The 19300-nt window shown below is 38.1% G+C and overlaps 1 protein-coding gene across 1 annotated transcript; it reads left to right on the top strand.

Moving 5' to 3' along the window:
• Positions 1 to 401: 401 nt before the first annotated feature.
• Positions 402 to 18054, top strand: acvr1c (activin A receptor type 1C). Its single transcript, XM_011489716.4, has 9 exons — positions 402 to 843; positions 5616 to 5846; positions 10934 to 11176; positions 11278 to 11508; positions 11615 to 11782; positions 12628 to 12784; positions 13260 to 13384; positions 13613 to 13743; positions 15929 to 18054. The coding sequence occupies exons 1-9, from the start codon at positions 774 to 776 to the stop codon at positions 16052 to 16054; spliced, it is 1482 nt and encodes a 493-aa protein (XP_011488018.1). The 5' UTR covers positions 402 to 773; the 3' UTR covers positions 16055 to 18054.
• The last annotated feature ends 1246 nt before the right edge of the window (positions 18055 to 19300 follow it).

Here is a 19300-nt window from a genome sequence, read left to right as displayed (position 1 = left end):
AACAGTGGCTATGATGACATTAATGTAATTTACCTGTAACTTTCTATATATTGAGCAGGATTTAGGTGCCTGTTTTGTGATCAATTGGGCTTTGATCCGTTCATTCTTCTGTAATAGAACAGAAATGATATTTTCCGGATAGATTCGTTTAATTTGCAGCTTTCCAAGTGATTGTGTTCGGCCACCCAAATACTGGGTTATAGACAGTAGTAAGAGTTATAGTATAAATGAAGCAAATTCCAGAATATGCAACAGAAATGTTTTCCCGTGATCCTGCAGAACTATAACATCTTATCAACTTAGACTTTGGTACTAAATGCGCCTGTTCTGCTCAGTAAGGAGCTCAGGCCAGGGTCTTGATGATCTGTAATACTGTGTGCTTCAGGGGGTGTTTAGCTCCATCCCAACATTTACCCATCACCCTCTCTGTGAGCAGGGCGCAGAGGTCACCTCCATATTCAGTCTGGAGGTGGCGTTTAACCCCACCTGCCTCGCTTAAATGGGCGTGCGACGCGCTCTCCCTGCAGCCCTCATTCACATGTCTTTATCAGAGGTCTGCGCCGATAATCCTCTGAAATCCCGGTCAACAGAGGCGGAGCGAGCTGCGCGTTGCAGTTTCCCCCCTCCGTCCGTGTGACAGGGATCTGTTGTGGCGGGCTGCGAGGAGCGCACGGACGGGTTCGGGCGGCGCGATGCGTCTTTTTGGCTTCTTCGCGGGGCAGCTGCCTGCGTGAAACGCTGCGGTCAGGGAGGGAGCCGATGCGCCTCTGGCCATGACCGGATCCAGGAAGCAAAGCTTTCAGGCGGCGCTGGTCTTCTTCTACGCCGTGCAGCTGACTGCAGGTAACCCGCCTCAGTGTGCATCACCATGCCTTCATTCAGAAAAGCCCAGTTGTTAACTTTTATCTGCTCTCTAAAAGCTCTCTGAACAAAATGGGAGTTATCTCACTATTTAGAAGTTATTAATGCTGCCAATGTCACTCAGTTATGCATCAAAAACACCAACAAGTGATAAATAAAGTATTTTTTCATTAAATATCAACTTTGCCAAGGATCAAATCATTAATCCGATCCTCTCCAAGTATAATCATTAAACTAATTGATGTTAAAAATAACCACCTTTTTCTCATTGGAAAACAGAGGCAACAGATTTCCTAAAAGCACATGGAACTGCATGGACTCTGCAAATCTCATTAGAAATATCTGCTATATTTAGAAAGGGAGAGAAGAAAACACTTGTAAATTAGCCATTGAAACTCATTAATGAACAGAACTTTATCAATGTGGCTGCTGATTTGTTTTGAATGGAAAGGAAAAGTTTTTTTTGCTCTCTCCACAGAGTAGAAAAGTTTGGTGGGTTGGCCAAAAAGGAAGCAACAGTTTGGCAGCCTGACTCTGTCTTAAGATATGACACATAAGTGGTAGTTTTTATAATAACAGGTTATTGCTTCATATATGGAATGGAATTACAGTACTGCATTTTGCTACTCTCTTAACAAGTTTTTAGAACACTGTACTTTTGCACGAGTCAAAAAGAGGATTGATCACATATAATATATATAAATATATATAGATTTATTTTTTATTTTTTATTTAACCTAATAGAAATGACACGATTACTCAAAACTGAACATGAAATTTTCTCAATATTTTGTTAGATTACCATGAGCACAAATATACAGATTGACTTAAAATAACAAAGATCATCATCACATTAATCTGATTTAGTAAGCTATTAATGTTTAAATGACAGTGTAAGGACTAAGATGGAATGCAGTTAATGTAAACAACAACACATCTTTGTTGTCAGTGATCTCTGGTTAATGTGCCATTCCTTTTTAAACCAACACACCACTTTATGACACTATTTTGTTGATTCACTGCAAACATTTTATAAGGAGATTTTGGATTGAATTCTTAGATTTGCACTCTGGTATTTTGGTTTACACATAAATTGAGAAATTTGAAAGAGGGGTTGCTTCTAGATAATTACGGTACTCCTTCAACTTTTACACTTTAGTTTTTTTTTGTTTTGGTCAAGATTTTTTACAAATCGTCCTTCCGTCAATGACTAGTTTTGTCAACTGTAAACTTTTAATTTCACTAATTACAAACAGAAACTAAAGAAAGATCAAAACAGAAATAAGGAATTGAAATGACTAGAAGTCCAGATGGGAGGAGGTGATTTCTCAGAAAGAATGTCTTCAGAATTTTGCTAAAGGCAGACGGAGGACTGTCTTGCTGTGGTGGCATCCAGTGGCATGTACCGCTGTTGTGGAACCACAACAGTCTGGATCCAGACTGCTTTGTGGGTAAGGCTGGCAGAACAAGATGTTGATGTGGGAGTGTTAGACTGAATGGTTCAAGAAATCTGTGTGCAGACCTCACATTTACTCTGTAGGACAGCTTTGACAACATGAATGTAATTCAGACAGCCATATGCTGCAGAGTTTAGATAGTCCCCGCCTGATGGATGGCTCTTTAGCTGCTATTGCTGTGTTCCAACACATCTAAAGGGGTTCGTGTGAGGAGACCTGCATGCTGTATTCATCGGGATGGGAAGAAACAGCTTCATAACCAGGTCATCAATAGAAATGAAAAAATGCATTTAAATTAACTTAACTAATAAAAGTTTCAACTATAGCTTGAAAAGGGAAGCATTTTGTTGAGCTGTGATGCAAAATGTAAAAAGAAAGGACATTTGTTTTTTTAAGATTCTTTCTGAATTTGTCATCAAGGTGAAAAGAAGGTTTTAGAATGAATTACACCAAGTTAATGTGGCAGGAAGACATAGACTTTGTATTAAAACATATGGCACAAAATTCAACATTAAAACTTTATTACTCACTTATTAAATGTGCACTAACTGCATGACAAGTCAGGCCTATTTATGGCAAGTTTGATCAATCCTGCATATAGATGTTTTGAAGGTTTTTGATGACTGTCCTGAAACATTGTTAGATTTTCCTTCGTTTCCACAAATATTGGTTTAAAACCGAGTTAAGATGACAATGATCCTGTGATCTTTTTAGATTTCTCATTTGAAAATGATGATTTAAAAAATAAAATAAAAATTGTATTTCTTATCACTTAGATTAATCATTTTAAACAGAAAAGTGTTTAGTACCAGTGTCAAAACACAGAAAACAAACAAAGCAAAACTAAAAAAAGTATGCATGTTTTCCTTTAATATTACATAAGCCGTGAAACCACCAAATCCATCCTATTTGATTTAAGAAAATACATCTTTTAGTTTGAATAAAAACAAGAAAACCTCAAGATTGTTAACGCTGTAAAAGTGTGACTCATTTTCCAGTGGAGCATCTCCTCTGTGATATCAGTGATCCACCCTCTTTTAAGGCATATCATGTTTTCTTTATTAAAAAAAACCCACTGACAACAATACATAATAACACAATATTGAGGCATAACTATTTTTTTTCTCAGTCACTTCCATGTGGAAAGCATCAGCTGTCTGTACAGACAGTGTTTGTGTGCCCATTCAGTTTTAAAGCAACTCCAGTATAAGTAAAAACGGACCCAGTGTGTGTTATACTAAAGAAACAAAATTTAAATAAATTATAGGATTATCATAAAATGACTTAAAGAGCATCATAATTTTGTTTGCTAGAATCAAGATATACACAAAAATGTCTCTTTGGAGTAAAAACATGAAGGTGTAATTGTAATCATTTTTTAAAGTATAATATATTCAAAATATTTTCATATTACCGTATTTTCCGGACTATAAGTCGCACCGGAGTATAAGTCGCACCAGCCCAAAAATGCATTATAAAGTAGAAAAAAACACAGATAAGTCGCACTGGACTATAAGTCGCATTTTAACTTTCATAACCTTATATGACACAATCATAGCAGACTGTTTATCTAATAATTTCACAGTAATTTTTTCTCAAAGTTCTTTATTTATTCCTTTCATGAAGCATCATTGGCCAACTAATACTCTGTTTTCATCCTGTTTTTGTAGAAACAGTTGTCATTTTTATTGCATTTCTGAATCTATGAAATCATTGGAAAATGGAATATTATGTTGTTAGCCTTCAAGATCTTACTGTAAAAAAGTTTGCTGATTCTCTGAGTCACTTAACATCCTCTTAACACTTAACATACCTCATACATCAAATTGACCCAGGAACATCATCTCTGTTCTTCACAAATGAACATAACAGGAGGGTTAACAATGTATTTATTTCAATTTATTTCTAATATAAGTCGCTGCGGAGTATAAGTCGCACCCCTTGCCAAACTATGAAAAAAAGGGCGACTTATAGTCCGGAAAATACGGTAGTCTGCCTTAAGGTGTTCATATAGAAGTAATGTAAGAGTGGCTTGTACCAATTTGTAGTTGGTAAAGTAAAACAAGATTTCCAGAAAGCATCAGGTCAAGTAAAGATTATGAAAAATATCCAGAGGCTAAAATTTGCTATTTTTTTCCACTAATATTGAGACTTATCATTGCTTGTAAGTCAATTTCAAATCCAGCCAAATCCATTTTCTTAACAGGCTGTATCTCTTTCAGGATGGCAGGGTTGCTGGAGCCTGTCTTAGTTTTAGTCACGACTGATTAAGCCCCATCCTTAACAGCACTTTTTATAGTTATTTGATGTTGTGTAAATATCCCTGCTCACTGCAGCCTGAAGGTTCAAATCCTTGTCAATCAGATGATAAAATTTTTGCATTAATCTGGAAAAACAATTAAGTATTTTTTCACGTTTATTTTATATTTAAATGTATTTATCAGGAGCAGATGCACACAATATCAATTTGCTACTTTTTTAATAATTATAATAATACTATTTGTATTTTTTATTATGTATTCTTGCTGTCTTTATTTTAAGTAATTTGTTCCTTCTCAATAATAAACCCAGCACATTCCACTTTTAGGCTGTGTCCACGGTTACCAAGACAACTGTGGTGCTATTTTTTTAAGACGTGTTTTTGTATTTAGAGAGACCTTGGAAAAAGCAATTTCGACTACAATCTTTTTTGTCGGAAACTTCTAAAAAAATGTTTTCTACTTTTCGATCGATTCCTTTAATCTACTGCTCTGATGGTTTCTATGGTTTTATTTGCTAAAATGCTAAAACTCCCGAAAGGGCAGAGCAGATTTCAAACATAATGAGCTTATTTAGAAAAACATTTTTAACTCTGTAATCTGTCCGGTGGAATTTATATGCAGATTATGAGAATGCTTTGTTTTGGTTTCATTTCTACTTCAGAAGCAGGTGGGTTTTTTGTTATCAGACCCGGTTAATGTCTAAAATCACAAAATTATTGTCAGTTTTTTTTTCTTTTGTGGTGCAGCCCAGCTTGTCAATCAGACAGCAGCTTATCAAATAAAGGATGACAGCTCAGAGTAGAACACAAGATTATGTGGGTGTTAAACTAAGAGGTATTACTCTTGTTCCTCCACTTCCAGCCATTTAAGAGCACGAACCAGCTTATGTAACACCAGCATCCTGCATCGACAGAGTTTAAGAATATTGGCCTGTTTGGTCTGGGACTGAAACTGTTTCACCCCAAGTCCTTTTCTCTGCATAATTATGGTGTGGGAGACGAAAAGGGATTTCACCATCCTCAGTTGTGCCTTTCAGGTCTGAAGTGTGTGTGCCTGCTCTGTGCCAACCACACCTGCGAGACGGCTGCAGACGGGGCCTGCTGGAACTCCGTCATGTTGATCGACGGGAAGGAGGAGACGGTCAAATCCTGCCTGTCGCCCTCCGAGATGAAGGGCCAGGTGTTCTGCTACAGTTCCAGAAATGTCTCCAAGAGGAACTGTTGCTTCACCGACTTCTGCAACAACGAGACTCTACACATTTACCCAGGTATACCTGCGTTTATGCATTTACTGCATAAAACACCTTTTCCCGGTTTTCTGAACACTTACAGAACTTGAATGTGGCAGTGCAAAGCAGTTCTCAGTGTTGTTCTGTCAACAGAAACACCAATCCAATCTGTGAGGGATTTCCCATTCATTCTGGTCCCGGCTAGACGAGGCGGACGCTGATCCGCCTAGATCCTGTGACATAACAAATCTGGCAGAGGTTATGGAAGGGCCCTCCCCTGATTTATAAATAAATTCCTCATCAGGCATGTAGCGCTTAAAGCCTCTCATGGCCCTTTCGGTGGGTAAAAGCAGATGGGCAGGGGTGAGTTTCTCACACATCTGGATATTGGTGGAAACACTGAGAGGTCACAGCCAGGCTTGGCATTCTGGGTAATGCCGTGTTTTTGCATTTCCTGTTAAACTGAAATGCTCTAATGAATAGCTGCATAAAAAATGATAAAAAATATTAATATTTTCTTTAAAAACTTTATAACTTGTACTTTATACACTATAAAGATTCACATCTCTTATCTTTTTTTTTAAAAGAAAAAGTAAATTTATTTCTTGTTATTAGATGCAAATAAGCAGGAAAAAGTAATACAATGTTTTTGTTGTTTTTTTTTTTTTACAGGTTTATTGAACTTTTCATTTGATGAACAGAACAGTTCGCTCAGGGGCCAGAAAAAAATCCCCTGATTCTAACTTCAAGAAAAGAAAGTGTAAACATGTCACACAAGTAAGCGGCATTTTGAAGAAGATAAAAAAAAACAAACACCTCAATCCATTTTTACAAATATCAAACTATCAGTTTAAACAGGAAAATAATCTGGACAGAACAAGTGGAGCATCTCGGCTCTTATCAGGTATTGGATTGTACTGCGCTGTGAGGATAAGATCAAACGGAAGGCACAGATGTATAGATGGAGCATGTTTTCCTGTCACCACTTAACCGCTGGTCCGGAGCATTCAGATATTTGGAACGGTAGCTTTATGGAAGCGGTACAAAACCTATGATTATATGGTTGGAAGACCACTAACTGTTAATATGGGAGGAATTTGAAGAGGTTGACCCTGCAGTTTGTAGTTTTATATTTATCATTAGACAAGAAAGAGCATTTAAATTTATCTGAAGCTCACACTGATCATCTTTTGATCTTTTCTAAAAGTGTTGCCAATATTTTATTTATGATATTGTCGTTATTAGAAAGAGAACTAAACTTTTTTTTAGGACATAGGACGTATTGCAGAGCAGCAGTACCTAGTTAAAAAGCCACCTCTAAGTTGGGAGCAAGACTGTTAGCGCAGAGTAAACCCGCCCCCATTTCCCGTCATCTATCTGTTTGCAAGCTCTACCGCTACCTTACAGCCCCTCTCACACCCCCAATCTAAAATTACTGGTGCAACAAAAATAGGGAGCAATATTGGAGCTATCCAGCCGTACAGTTTTGAGCCAGATTCCAGCTCGGATGCGAAAAAAAAAAACGTAAATGGATCTACAAGTAGATGCATAGGAATAGAGCGGAGCAGGGAGCTTGTGGCCCGCCCAGTGTATTTTCCACATCACAAATACAATCTTTCTCAAACAGTGTTTTCACATCTGCTCCTGATTCTCAACAATTTGAATAAAGAAACTCTCAGAAATGCAATTTTAATCTTAATTTACTTTATATATGTCCTCCATTATGAGAGAAATGCAACAAGAACATGTTAAAAAACACCAAAAACTGTTTTTTGATTGAGTCTGTAAAACAACCACTATCAAAAATTCAACTGGATAATGCCCAACAATTGCCAGAATGCCAGAGTCTACGGCTTCAGAGAGCATTGCAAATATTCAAGTTATGACATTACAATAAAAAATGACTGATCAGAGATCAATGATTAGAACTGGTTGAAGTTTGGTGTCACTACACCCCTCCACCGCTATCAAGGCATCTTCCAGTTAAGGTATTCACTATTAACTCCTATGTTTACCAAGCAAACACAAATCTGTCAAACAGCTAAAGCTTAGAGGCAGTCGGATCAGGACACATCCTGTGAGCCAATGCTTCATGCATACTTCATGAAGTGCAATGGCCCAGTCAAAGTGCAGAGACCAGTCTGATTGAAATATCCAAAGGGACCCTGTGAGACATGTTCACGGATACATTTAGGTGAAATAAAGCAACTTGGTAACTAAGATGTTGGGGGATGATAATGGCACACGGAGGAGGATTACATTTTTCATTACAAGTCATATACTTTAAGAGGTACAGTATATGATCTTTAATGAGCTACAAATTGACTATGTAGGTAAACAAGTCACAGGTGACAAGAAACCAAATGAAAGGTACCAGGTAATGAGCTTAAATTCTTGCCAGTGATTTAGTATATTTTGGATCAGAGATGTGCTTTGGTCTGTTATGAACTCCATTGGCGGAATGTGCTTTATGGAAGCAAGGACAGCAAAGAGGGGGGTGGGGGGGTGGACGCACTCGCAGGTTTTTTTGGTGCAGGTCTGAAATCATTGTTAATGATTGAACGCCTAACAACCCACGCTGAGCGCTGAGAATCTGCACGATGCTGATGTGGATACTCAGTCACCCAGAAGTAACCCAAAGAGTAAATAATCACACTTTCCCTGAAACGAAAGCTCAATTAGTAGCAGTTTCCCTTCTATGGTTGGCTCTTAAAAACTAGGGTGGAAGGTGCTGAAGCTTTCACAGACCACTGTGGCCCACCCATCCTGAGTGTCGCTCAGGCATTTGTCCGGTGTGGATGTCATGTTTTTGGTCACATGATTCAAGATGTCGATGCTTGTGAAACTGCCTGGGGAGGAGGGTCCAGAGCTGCTTTTGCACAGCTGTTGCTTCATATCTGTTCATGTGTTTCTTGACGTGATTTTGTGGGACAGAGTTCAATGTTGGTTCTCAAATGGTCCGTTTAGACGGGTGAACAGATGGTGAGAGAAAAACTCGATGTTTGTCTGAGTGTGTGGAGCTGGCTAGTCGGCATTGTTCATCACACTGTGAAGAAATGGCATCTCTCTGGTGTTATACTTTCCATTTTTTAGCTTTAAAATTGGCACCATATTGTCTTAGAGAAATTCTGGGTTTAGGATAGTAACATTTTGCTCTACATGGGAACACTGACCAATAAGCAGTTAGACTTAAAACCTTCAGTCTGTGCCGAACATTATCTTAAAGAGGAATTGGCAGACCTAATCCACTTCCTATGCTCTTTACTGATGTAAAATATAGTACAATGCTAAAGTATTAAGTCTTAAAAACACAAAACATAAAGAAGATATAAAAATCTTTGAGGTTTAATCAACTGGTGTTTGAAAACTTAAATTTATTGTTTTTTTAACCTTCCAATTACAAAAATACACATCACAACTTGATATATTTAACCCAATAAATCAGACAACAAACATCATGCATATAAAATTATAAGATTGGTTGAACTACCTAAGTACATCTTATCATAATCAAAGAAGTTACTAAATATGAATAATTCACTTTGGCCTGACATGAGCCATGATCAACATCAAGCCAGATTTCTATGTCGGCTTTTATTTATACTTTGAGTTTTATTTATGTGTCATTTTAGGTCTCGTTTTGTTGGGTGTGAGGCCTCTAGAGGATTGAAGGCATTCTGTGTGTTTTAGAATTTTAATTTTTTTAAATTTTAAACCTGTAAAGCACTTCGCGTTTCTGCTGTATGAAAAGTGCTTTATAAAAAATGTTTGAATTTGAATTTAAATCGTCTGAGAGATTTCAGCTTTATTGCAATCCTGATTTGGATAAAGCTGATGCTTGAAATGTGTTTTAAGACTTTGTACATTTAATTTTATATACCGGGTATATCAACGTTTTACCTTACAACAAGAAAAACTCTGACTTGTTTTAGACGGCATTGGACGCATGTGTCTGAAGTGCAGCAGATGGTGTACGTTGCTGTTGTGTGTCGATGCGTGGATGAGGGCCTGACCCTGAGGCTGTACGGTGATCGTCAATGAGGCCAGTACAATCAATCTGTTCCATTGCTCTGCTAAATATCAGCATGTGAGCACATCCTGACCGGGCGACAGGAGAGCAAAACCTTGTTTTGCACCATATCTGCTGAGCTCCACTTGTAGCTCCAACTGGCAGGATCTGTATGTAGGTAAAAGGCTAAAGATGTCTTAGGAAACTGTGGTTGAGTTCATAAAGTGCTGCCGTCTGCAAATGTTGCATGTTTGAGGATCTGTGGTGAGGATATTTCGCAGTTTGGGGATTAGAGATGACTCAAAGACTAAAGGCTGTTATCTCTGACTTTGCCAAGTAATGTAAAGTGTAAAAAAAAGCACCTGATGGAAGCAGTGATGCAATTATTTGACTTCATAGGCAAAGCAACGTTATGTCTTCAAACTTATGCATGCAGTATTGCATTGTTCACTGGGATTTGCTACCCTAGCATGTCAGTAAAACTTGGGTTTTCTATGTGCCTTCTTGTTTCTCTATTTTTGTTTGGGTCCAGGTTCTCTCCTGTCCACCCACAGACAGAATGAAGGTCAGAGAGAGGCATCAGATTACTTTAGGTTGCCAGAATCGCAATTTCACTGCAAGGTCCCACATTGCACCTGCTCTGTATCAGCAATGTCACCTTTATGAATGAAGTTATTTTCTTCTTTTTTTTTTTCTCTAGAGCAAAATATTAGAGACACTAAATGAATCTTGTCATGTCAACAAAAAGAAAAGAGAAGATTTTTGTTTGAAGTTGCAAAATAATTGTGTTCCTCCTTAAACTGGGAAAGCATTAAAGTAGCTATGTTTCCTTTTTGATTGTATTCCCTTATTTTGGTTTATACATTCAAAGAGCTTGAGAGCACTTTTAACCATTTACTCATTAACAATATTGACTGCTTAATTCAATTTAAATGACTAATTTTGCAGCTCTGTTGCCAAGACAACCATGAGCCACCAGAGGGAGCTAAAGTTAAAGGCAGCAGAGAAACCACTCCAAATCCTCTTTACTCTATTCTTTGTCTTAAAACTGAATGTGCAAATCAGTAAACCATAACCTGCTGAGTTTATTTACGTTATTTTGATCTGTTTGCTTTAGAGAGGCCTTCGGAAGAGCCTGGCTGGAGCCGGTTGCAACTCACAGTGGTGATCCTGGTGCCCTGCTGTCTGCTGTGTGTGGGGATCCTGCTCGGCGTGTGTGCTGTCCAGGGCCACCGTTGTGCCTACAGTCGAACCCACAAGCAAGACCCAGAAGAGCCTCTGGATGACCAGATGTTGATGTCTCCTGATAAATGTCTTAAAGATCTGATTTATGACATGAGCACTTCCGGCTCAGGATCAGGTGAGAGAAAGTCCAGCAGCTTCTGTGGAAAAGTTGTATACATTTTTTGAGACGAAAACATTGTTCTCATTTGTTCATTCTATAAACTGTTTGCCTTGCAGGGCTTCCTCTCCTGGTCCAGAGAACCATAGCTCGAACCATTGTCCTACAGGAGACCATTGGAAAAGGGCGATACGGTGAGGTGTGGCGGGGGAAGTGGCGTGGAGAGGATGTAGCGGTAAAGATCTTCTCCTCCAGGGACGAGAGGTCGTGGTTCCGGGAGGCGGAGATTTACCAGACTATCATGCTTAGGCATGAGAACATCCTGGGATTCATTGCTGCTGATAATAAAGGTTTGAAAGCCAGAAATTCTGGAAATCAAATCTACCGGTAAATCTGATTCCTATGATGAACATGTCAGTTTTTCTAACCCTGTGCTTGTTGATCTGTTTTCCCAAGATAACGGCTCCTGGACGCAGCTCTGGTTGGTTTCAGAGTACCACGAGCATGGCTCCCTTTATGACTACCTGAACAGGTACACCGTCTCAGTGGAAGGCATGGTTGTTCTGGCCTTGTCTGTAGCAAGTGGGCTGGCACACCTCCACATGGAAATTATTGGCACACAAGGTAAGGTTGTTCCTTACTGTCTAAATGCAAAATGTGGTGAGAAGAAATGTTAATTAGAGACAAACACGTTTTTCTTTTTTTTTCTTTTCTTTTCTTTTAACTTGTCCTGTCCAACAGCTGGGCAGGCAAATGAGAGCTGAGGGCCTCTTGTGTTGGACATATTTTACTTTAACAATAGGGGGTTATTAATCTTCAGACAAACCAAAGGTATGTCTGAATAAACCCCTTTTTTGTTTAGGTAAACATTGAAGTCCCATTTCCGATCATCTTTTGATCTAATGTAAAAGTGCTTTATTCATTTTCTACAACATCGTTTTTGCAGAGGGGCAGGATTTCCTTAGAAATTCGCCTCTTGAGTTGTGGGCGGGCCTGTCACACATAACAGCTATTTGTTTACACACTCTCCTTACAGCCCCTCACACCCTCAACCTAACATTACCAGTGCTACGAAAATGGTGAGCAATATTGGAGCTATCCAGCTGTACAGTTTGAGTCAGATTTCAGCTCAGATGGGGAAAACAAAGACGTACATGGATCTTTTCGTTTGCAAGTGGATGCATCAGAATGGAGCAGAGCAGGGAGCTTGTGGCCCACACAGTGTATTTTCTACGTCACAAATAAGCTGTTTTTTAAACTGCGTTTGTTCGTCAGCTCTTGATTTTCAATGATTTGAATAAAGAAATACTCAGAAATGCACTTTTCAAGCTTACCGTAATTTTCTTTCTATATGTCCTCCATCCTCATCATCCAACTTGGAAAATTGTTTTTCTTTTCAACCCTGCAAAGTCAAAAAAGGCGTTTCACAGACCAGGTTTTTCTTTTTTCTTCTACTCTTTTGAATTTAGGGAAGCCTGCAATTGCTCACAGAGACCTAAAGTCTAAAAATGTCCTTGTGAGGAAGAATGGGACAGCAGTCATCGCAGATTTGGGTTTGGCTGTGAAACACGACTCCAACACAAACACCATCGACATACCGTCCAACCACAGAGTGGGAACCAAGAGGTGAGAGCGCACAATTAACATCCGCAAAACAGGCATGGCAGATATCAGAAAGGAAACGTTTGTAACGTTTGTACAAAGAGATAAATTTTGAGGAACATGTGGTTCAGTGTTAGAGGCTAAGTCTGGAGAAGTTGTTGATGAAAGGATGGTGGAGATGCAGAAACTATAAACAAAATTTAAGGTTTCAGATAGTAAAGAAGATAAAAATGTTGTATTTTGCTCTTAAAAAACGTACAGACTAACAACTGATTTGGGTTGTTAATGAACTCTCAGGTCAACAGAAACCTTTACTGATTTCTTCTAGTCGGTTTAAACAACTACAGGTTTCCCATTAAATATGTATTGGTGTAAGAAAAAAAAATGGAAGTTAAATATATCTGAGCTTTGAACATCAAACACAAAATGGATTAAGCAAATTTCCCAAGCAGCACGGGGCTTTTATGCCATTAAGCTTTAATCATTTTGTTCTCTGCAGGTACATGGCGCCAGAGATCCTGGACGAGTCAATCAATATGAACACATTTGAGTCATTCAAGCGAGCGGATATCTATTCGTTGGGCCTGGTGTTTTGGGAACTGGCCAGAAGATGCTCCGTGAGAGGTATCTTGCATATATGCACAGTTGCTTGTTTTTAATCGGTCTTAACAGCACATACGCAGCTCCTGTGGTGAATTTAGAGTCCTTCCTCCTGCTTGTCCTCTCTCCACCCCACTCATGCCAATTTGTGGTGATTAATATGTTTGCCGGTGCTACAGTGCACTTCATCCTTCCAAATTGAACTGTTAAGTAAGAGCATGATAATAAACAATATTAATGCCCTTCTCCCAGGACTTCATGAAGACTTCCAGCTGCCTTATTATGACATGGTGCCTTCAGATCCGTCCATTGAGGACATGAGGAAAGTGGTGTGTGACCAGAAACTCAGACCAAACATTCCCAACCAGTGGCAGAGCTGTGAGGTGAGACTAAAAAAAATAAAAAACAAAACAAGACCTGGTTGCAAATTATAAAACATCTAAATATTTCTTTGTGTGGATGCAATAAAAAGATTTTTTATGGACTCATTTGTGACAAAGTATCACACCTCAAACACCTAAAAAAGGATCAAAACAGTCTATCCTATGTTTTAATTCGGTTTTAGGCTATATATTCTATTCTATTTATGTATCTACAATGTTTTAATTTGGTAGGTTTCTGTGTTTTGTTCTCCATGTGTACAGCACTTTGGGTCTCCTTGGCTGGTGGTGGAAAGTGCTTTATAAATAAATAAATGATGATGATGAATAATTTAGGACATGTAGAAATGAACATTGTTGTTTTGACTAAAGAATGTCCAGTGAAGAAGAATGACTGAAAATGTGTTTAGAAAACAGAATGGAGTGAAAACATTGCAGACTTTTGCAAAAAGAACAAAGGTTATGAATGAACAATTTTTAATAGACCAAAACATGTAGGGCGGGTGATGCAGAGTGCATCTTTCTGCAGCTGCTTCAGAGCCAATGAGTATGATAATCTGAAAACTGACCATGTCAGCCATTTATGTTTTTATTCTGTTTTAAGAATATTATTATTATTTGCTGTCACTTTCTTTATCAATCACTTTATTTATATAGCACTTTTCCAAATTTACGATGTTTTCCACTTGAAGCGCTAATCCGATGCTGTTATAATTTTGATATACTCTGAACATCGACAATAAAGAATTATTTTATTGAAAACGTTAAAAAGATGTGTTTAAAGTTAGGACTTCAAATTTAGAAAGACTTTCAGAAAACTACTGGTAGGTAAAAAAAAAAAGTCAAACTGTGTTTAAAACAAGTGATGGGCCCTGGAGCATCTGGAGCATGTTTAGTCTAAATAAAATAAAAAGTACAACGCGCCTTCAGCTGAAATATACTTTTTGGAGAAGCTACGCTTTGCTCCAAAGTTTTAGCAGCTTTTTTGTGTCTGCTTTGGAGTCTGTCAATATTTTTTTTTATCTGAAACATGCAGTCTACCTTAAAAGGAATGTTGTCCTAGAGTACAGAGTAATTTACAATCAATCAAAGTTTGATCGACAATTTTTCACTGCCTCACTGCCTTTTGCCAGCGGCGGGTTTTAGGTAAAACTTTTGTTTTACTCTTTGCATTTGGTAAGATACCTGCCCACAGTAGAACACAGCCTCTCACCTGAGCACAGGTACTTGCTCACCTTTGCCTAAACAGGATATTTGTACACGCCTTGGAGGGACACATGCTTTACATGTTTGCTTGTGTGCGTGTATGTGTGTGTGTGTGAGTTGATCTGGATTTGTATTGTGTAAGTGTATGTGTATGTATGTGTGTAAATGTTTTTGCAGCCAATGGGTATGCTTAACGTTTGAGGGTGTGGATGAGTGTGTCTGTGGACGGGTGCAGCCCTTGTGGCAAACATCTACATGCAAAAGTTGTAATGATAAACCTCGTGTAACTTTTTGCCTCTTTAGTTTGTAATCCTGCCCCCTCCTATGTATTTCTTTAAAGTCGCGCTTCAATCTGAATGGTAAAAGCGTTCCAAGTGGTCTTTTGATTATGGTTATGCCATTTTTAGCCAAACATTATTTCTGCAGAGCAGCAGCTGGTCATGAGAAACTCACTTCTGAGTTGTGGGCGGGACTATTGGCACAGAACAGCCCCACCCCCTTCCTGTCACCCATAACTGAGCTCTCTGTTTACGCACTCTCCCACTAGCTTACAGCCTCTCACACCTAACAGATCAACAAAAATGGCGAGCAAGCCAGCTTGGATGAGAAAAACAAAGACGTCCATGGATCTAGTTGTTTACAAGCACATGCATCAGAATGGAGCGGAGCAGGGAGACTTTGGCCCGCCACAAAAAAGCTCTATTTCCAACAGCCTTTTTTTTTTTTGTCATCTCCTGATTCACAATGATTTGAATAAAGAAATACTCAGAAATTCAATTTAATGCTAATTATCTTTCTATGTGCTCGCTGTCATCAGAAAAATACTGCAAGAACATTTGAAAAACACCATAAACACGATTTTCATTGGATTGGGTCTTTAATTATCATCCAGTCACTTTACTCCCTTTTTTCAATTTTGTATATTTATGTATTTTAACTTTTTTTTTTTAGTTGTGCTATTAATCTTGTCCTCTTCTGCAAGGCTCTGCGAGTGATGGGCAAACTGATGCGAGAATGTTGGTATGCCAACTCTTCTGCTCGACTGACTGCTCTGCGAGTGAAGAAAACCGTGTCTCAGCTGTGTGCTATCAAGGACATCAAAGACTAGGTGGGCTTGTGGCTCTGCAGATCGGCCGTCATGCAGGGGGGGCCACTGCTGCAGACAGGGACATAAGAGCCTGAGGCGGCCCTCTTCTGGACACACGCCTCAGTGCGCTTCTTCGAGCTGCTGTTGGTGCCAAAGCCTTCAGGAAGGTGCGCTTTTGTACGTGGACACCAGCTTAACCGACATTACAACCAAACACCTGAAGCTTCAGTAGGAAGAGCCATGCGACGTAAGTCATGTTAAATGTGACCGCCATGCTACCTCAGTATTTGAAGTGCCCACTTGACGTTGCACATGTATTGTGTTTTTGTGCCATACACTGTAGCAAATGCAGTACTGCTAAAAAAAACAACAAAAAATAGATTTACGGGACAAATACTATGAAATATGACAAGTACAAAGCAGAATTTTCCAAATACTCTAAAGAAATTTTGCACACTTTTCTGTAAACTTGTAATTTCTTGTGAGCTTTATGAAAGGGAATATAGTCCAGTTGCAGCTGAAATGTTTGTTTGGGTCTTTTAAAAAAATCAAAAATACCCAAATGATTTAGATTAGATTATGAGTAGAATCCCAAGCTTTCAGATAAGGAAGAGTTGTTTTTTTTAAACTGGTGCCACAAACATTTACTGTGGATGATCTGTAAATGGTCAGAATAAAAAGCTTTGATTTACATAATATGGCTGACCTTTTCTCCAGCATCTTTAACTTTAGGATTTCACATCTATTGACTTGTTAATATTTACATATATTTATGTATTTCATTTTCAGAGTCTAATACAGCTGTTGCTGTTTTATTTTCTTAATATAAACTTAAGTGAAGCTATAAATCCAAATATTTTGCTCATTTATGAACTGCTAGGATAGTTAGCTGTTATATTGACAGATGGAATTTAAAATAATTGCTTCATAACAAACTGTCTATTAGGTTCACGTAGGCTCATGAACTTCCCTTTTTTTATTTTAAAAGCAGATATTTACATTTAATTAGAAGAAGATGAAGGAAAGAACATTTTAAAAAGCCCAACCTGGAAGAAATGATTGCACTAAAGGATGTTGGGACAACAAAATACATAAATACAGGTTATAAGGAGTGGGTGCACAGTTGGATTATTAATGCGTCTGTCTGCTGTGGCAGATAAAAGCCTTTATGTAACAGGCTCAGGGAAGGTGCAAAAGAGTAAATCTGCACACCCACTGTGCTTGTATGAACCAGTGAAGGTTCAGGAGTGATGGGGTGTGCATCTGTCAGCTTGTACTCCATATCAATTTAGCTGATTTATCATTGAAATGTTTGTGAAAATGAATCCACATACATTTGTAGCCTTAAATCCTCTTTTTTTGCAGTTACGCACTTTCATTAAACTGCCAGATATCAGTGTTTGACATGTTACATCAGTAAAAGCGTTGTAAATAGTTTCCTCTGCAAAGCAAGTCATGTTCTTTGGCCTGTTTTCTTTTTTTGCAAATATCAGCTCCTGTGCAAGTCTCCATGTGTTTTTCTCTCTGCATTAGTTCTGTGAAGTAACAGTGTTGGATTGTTACACCCCTTAAAAGTTAAAAGGAACAAATGAAACACCCCAACAACTCAAAAACTCTCACAAACAAACCCAGGCTGACAATAAGATGGGAATCTATTTACAGGAAACTCAAAACTACAATAAAACAACTAAAATAAATAATGCACTAAAATCCCCTCTTGTCTTAGTTGTTGATTTTAGGCTATATCTATGGTGTCATAATCATTAACAATAATTTAAAGGAGTTCTCCTTCAGTCCTTCTCTTACAAGTGGCTTTATTACATAGGAAAAAAGATGACAGCTTTTGGAATAGAACCTGCTTCTGATTTTCTCAACCCTCATTAAAATATGTGTATCTTTAATTGTATTGTGTTGTTCACACGTGGGTTTTGTGCCACTGCAGTGTATCTTTTTCCTGCACTATTTATTCTGTTCAAAATTGTGATATCTATGTGGAAATAAACACAGTTTTTCATAATCGACCTTTTCTTTTAGTGGAGTTTTTTTTTTTTTTAACTCAGCCAAGTATCACAGTGAAAGCAACAGTTGTGCAGAACAGTGAAAAATGGAAGCACATATGGTTAGGTTTCCCGGAACAACTTATCTAAAACACAACACTTTCATCTTCTCATTTTCTTTCTCTTATTCATTTGAACTGATGTGAGTCATCTGGGCTTTCTGTTGTGCTTCTCTTCTGGTGTTTGCCGTTAGTGTCCGTTAGGCAGAGGAAATAAAGCTGTAACCCCGAAGACATCAGCACTACATGGATGAGTCAACATCTTAAGATTGTGAAGCTGTAGCAGATTTTGCTGTGATGCCTGTCACATAAGCAAAGGTCAAAAGATGTTTTAGGTCATGGCTTAAGGGGACACATAAGAAATGGCCAGCAAAGATAGATATAATTGAGTTTTGTCCCACTTTGAAACACTCCTAAAACACTTGGGTTATTTCTTCAATCCCATTGTTGAGTTGTTCATGTTTTTTAGTTACTTTTTGGAACAATACACATTTTTGGGTTATAGTGGTTTCATTTTAACCCAATTTTTCCTGAGTTAAAATTACCCATAAAAAGGTTCATCCCCCTTTAACCTTGGATTTGAGTTAAAAATGACCCAACTTGGGGTCTTTAGCTATGGAGATTTTAATGTGATGTATATGTTATTACTGCACCTGCAAAAGGAAATGCACTAAAGCTCTTAAGTTTAAAAGACATCAGGATCATGGTTAAACAACAGAAAAATTACTTTTAAACAAAAGGGAATGCTGACCTTACATTCGAAAAAAGAAAAAAGCAAACAAATGACTCCCTTTTCATTAATGCCTTTAGGAAAGGTCGATATACTCAAAGAAATATGACTAAAAATCAATATTTCATTCTCATTCCAGAAAATATCTATGAGGTTCATTCTCTGAACATTGATTTTATAAATGAATTCTCATGTGTTTCAGATACAGATAGATTAAAAACAAAAGACAAAAAAACCCTTGAGGGTTTTCTTGTGCTTCCTGTGTTTCCTGTCATCAGCATCAGCATAGTTTCATCATTTATGCTAATCCAGCAACATCTTCTGGATGATGCAACCGGATTACCATTTTAGACTATAGTCTTAAACATGTACTACATGATCTATGGGGTCATCGATAATAAAGTCCCCTGTGTTAAGCTGCTTCATTCAAATTAAAGTTTAAAAGGCAGAATATTAGCACCAAAACACACTTCACGATCTA

The sequence above is a fragment of the Oryzias latipes genome, chromosome 21 (assembly GCF_053564925.1).
Source record: "Oryzias latipes strain Hd-rR chromosome 21, Olatipes_Hd-rR_3.1".
Lineage (NCBI taxonomy): Eukaryota > Metazoa > Chordata > Actinopteri > Beloniformes > Adrianichthyidae > Oryzias > Oryzias latipes.
Note: the sequence above shows the minus strand (reverse complement) of the source record. Positions and strands in the feature narration are given on the sequence as shown.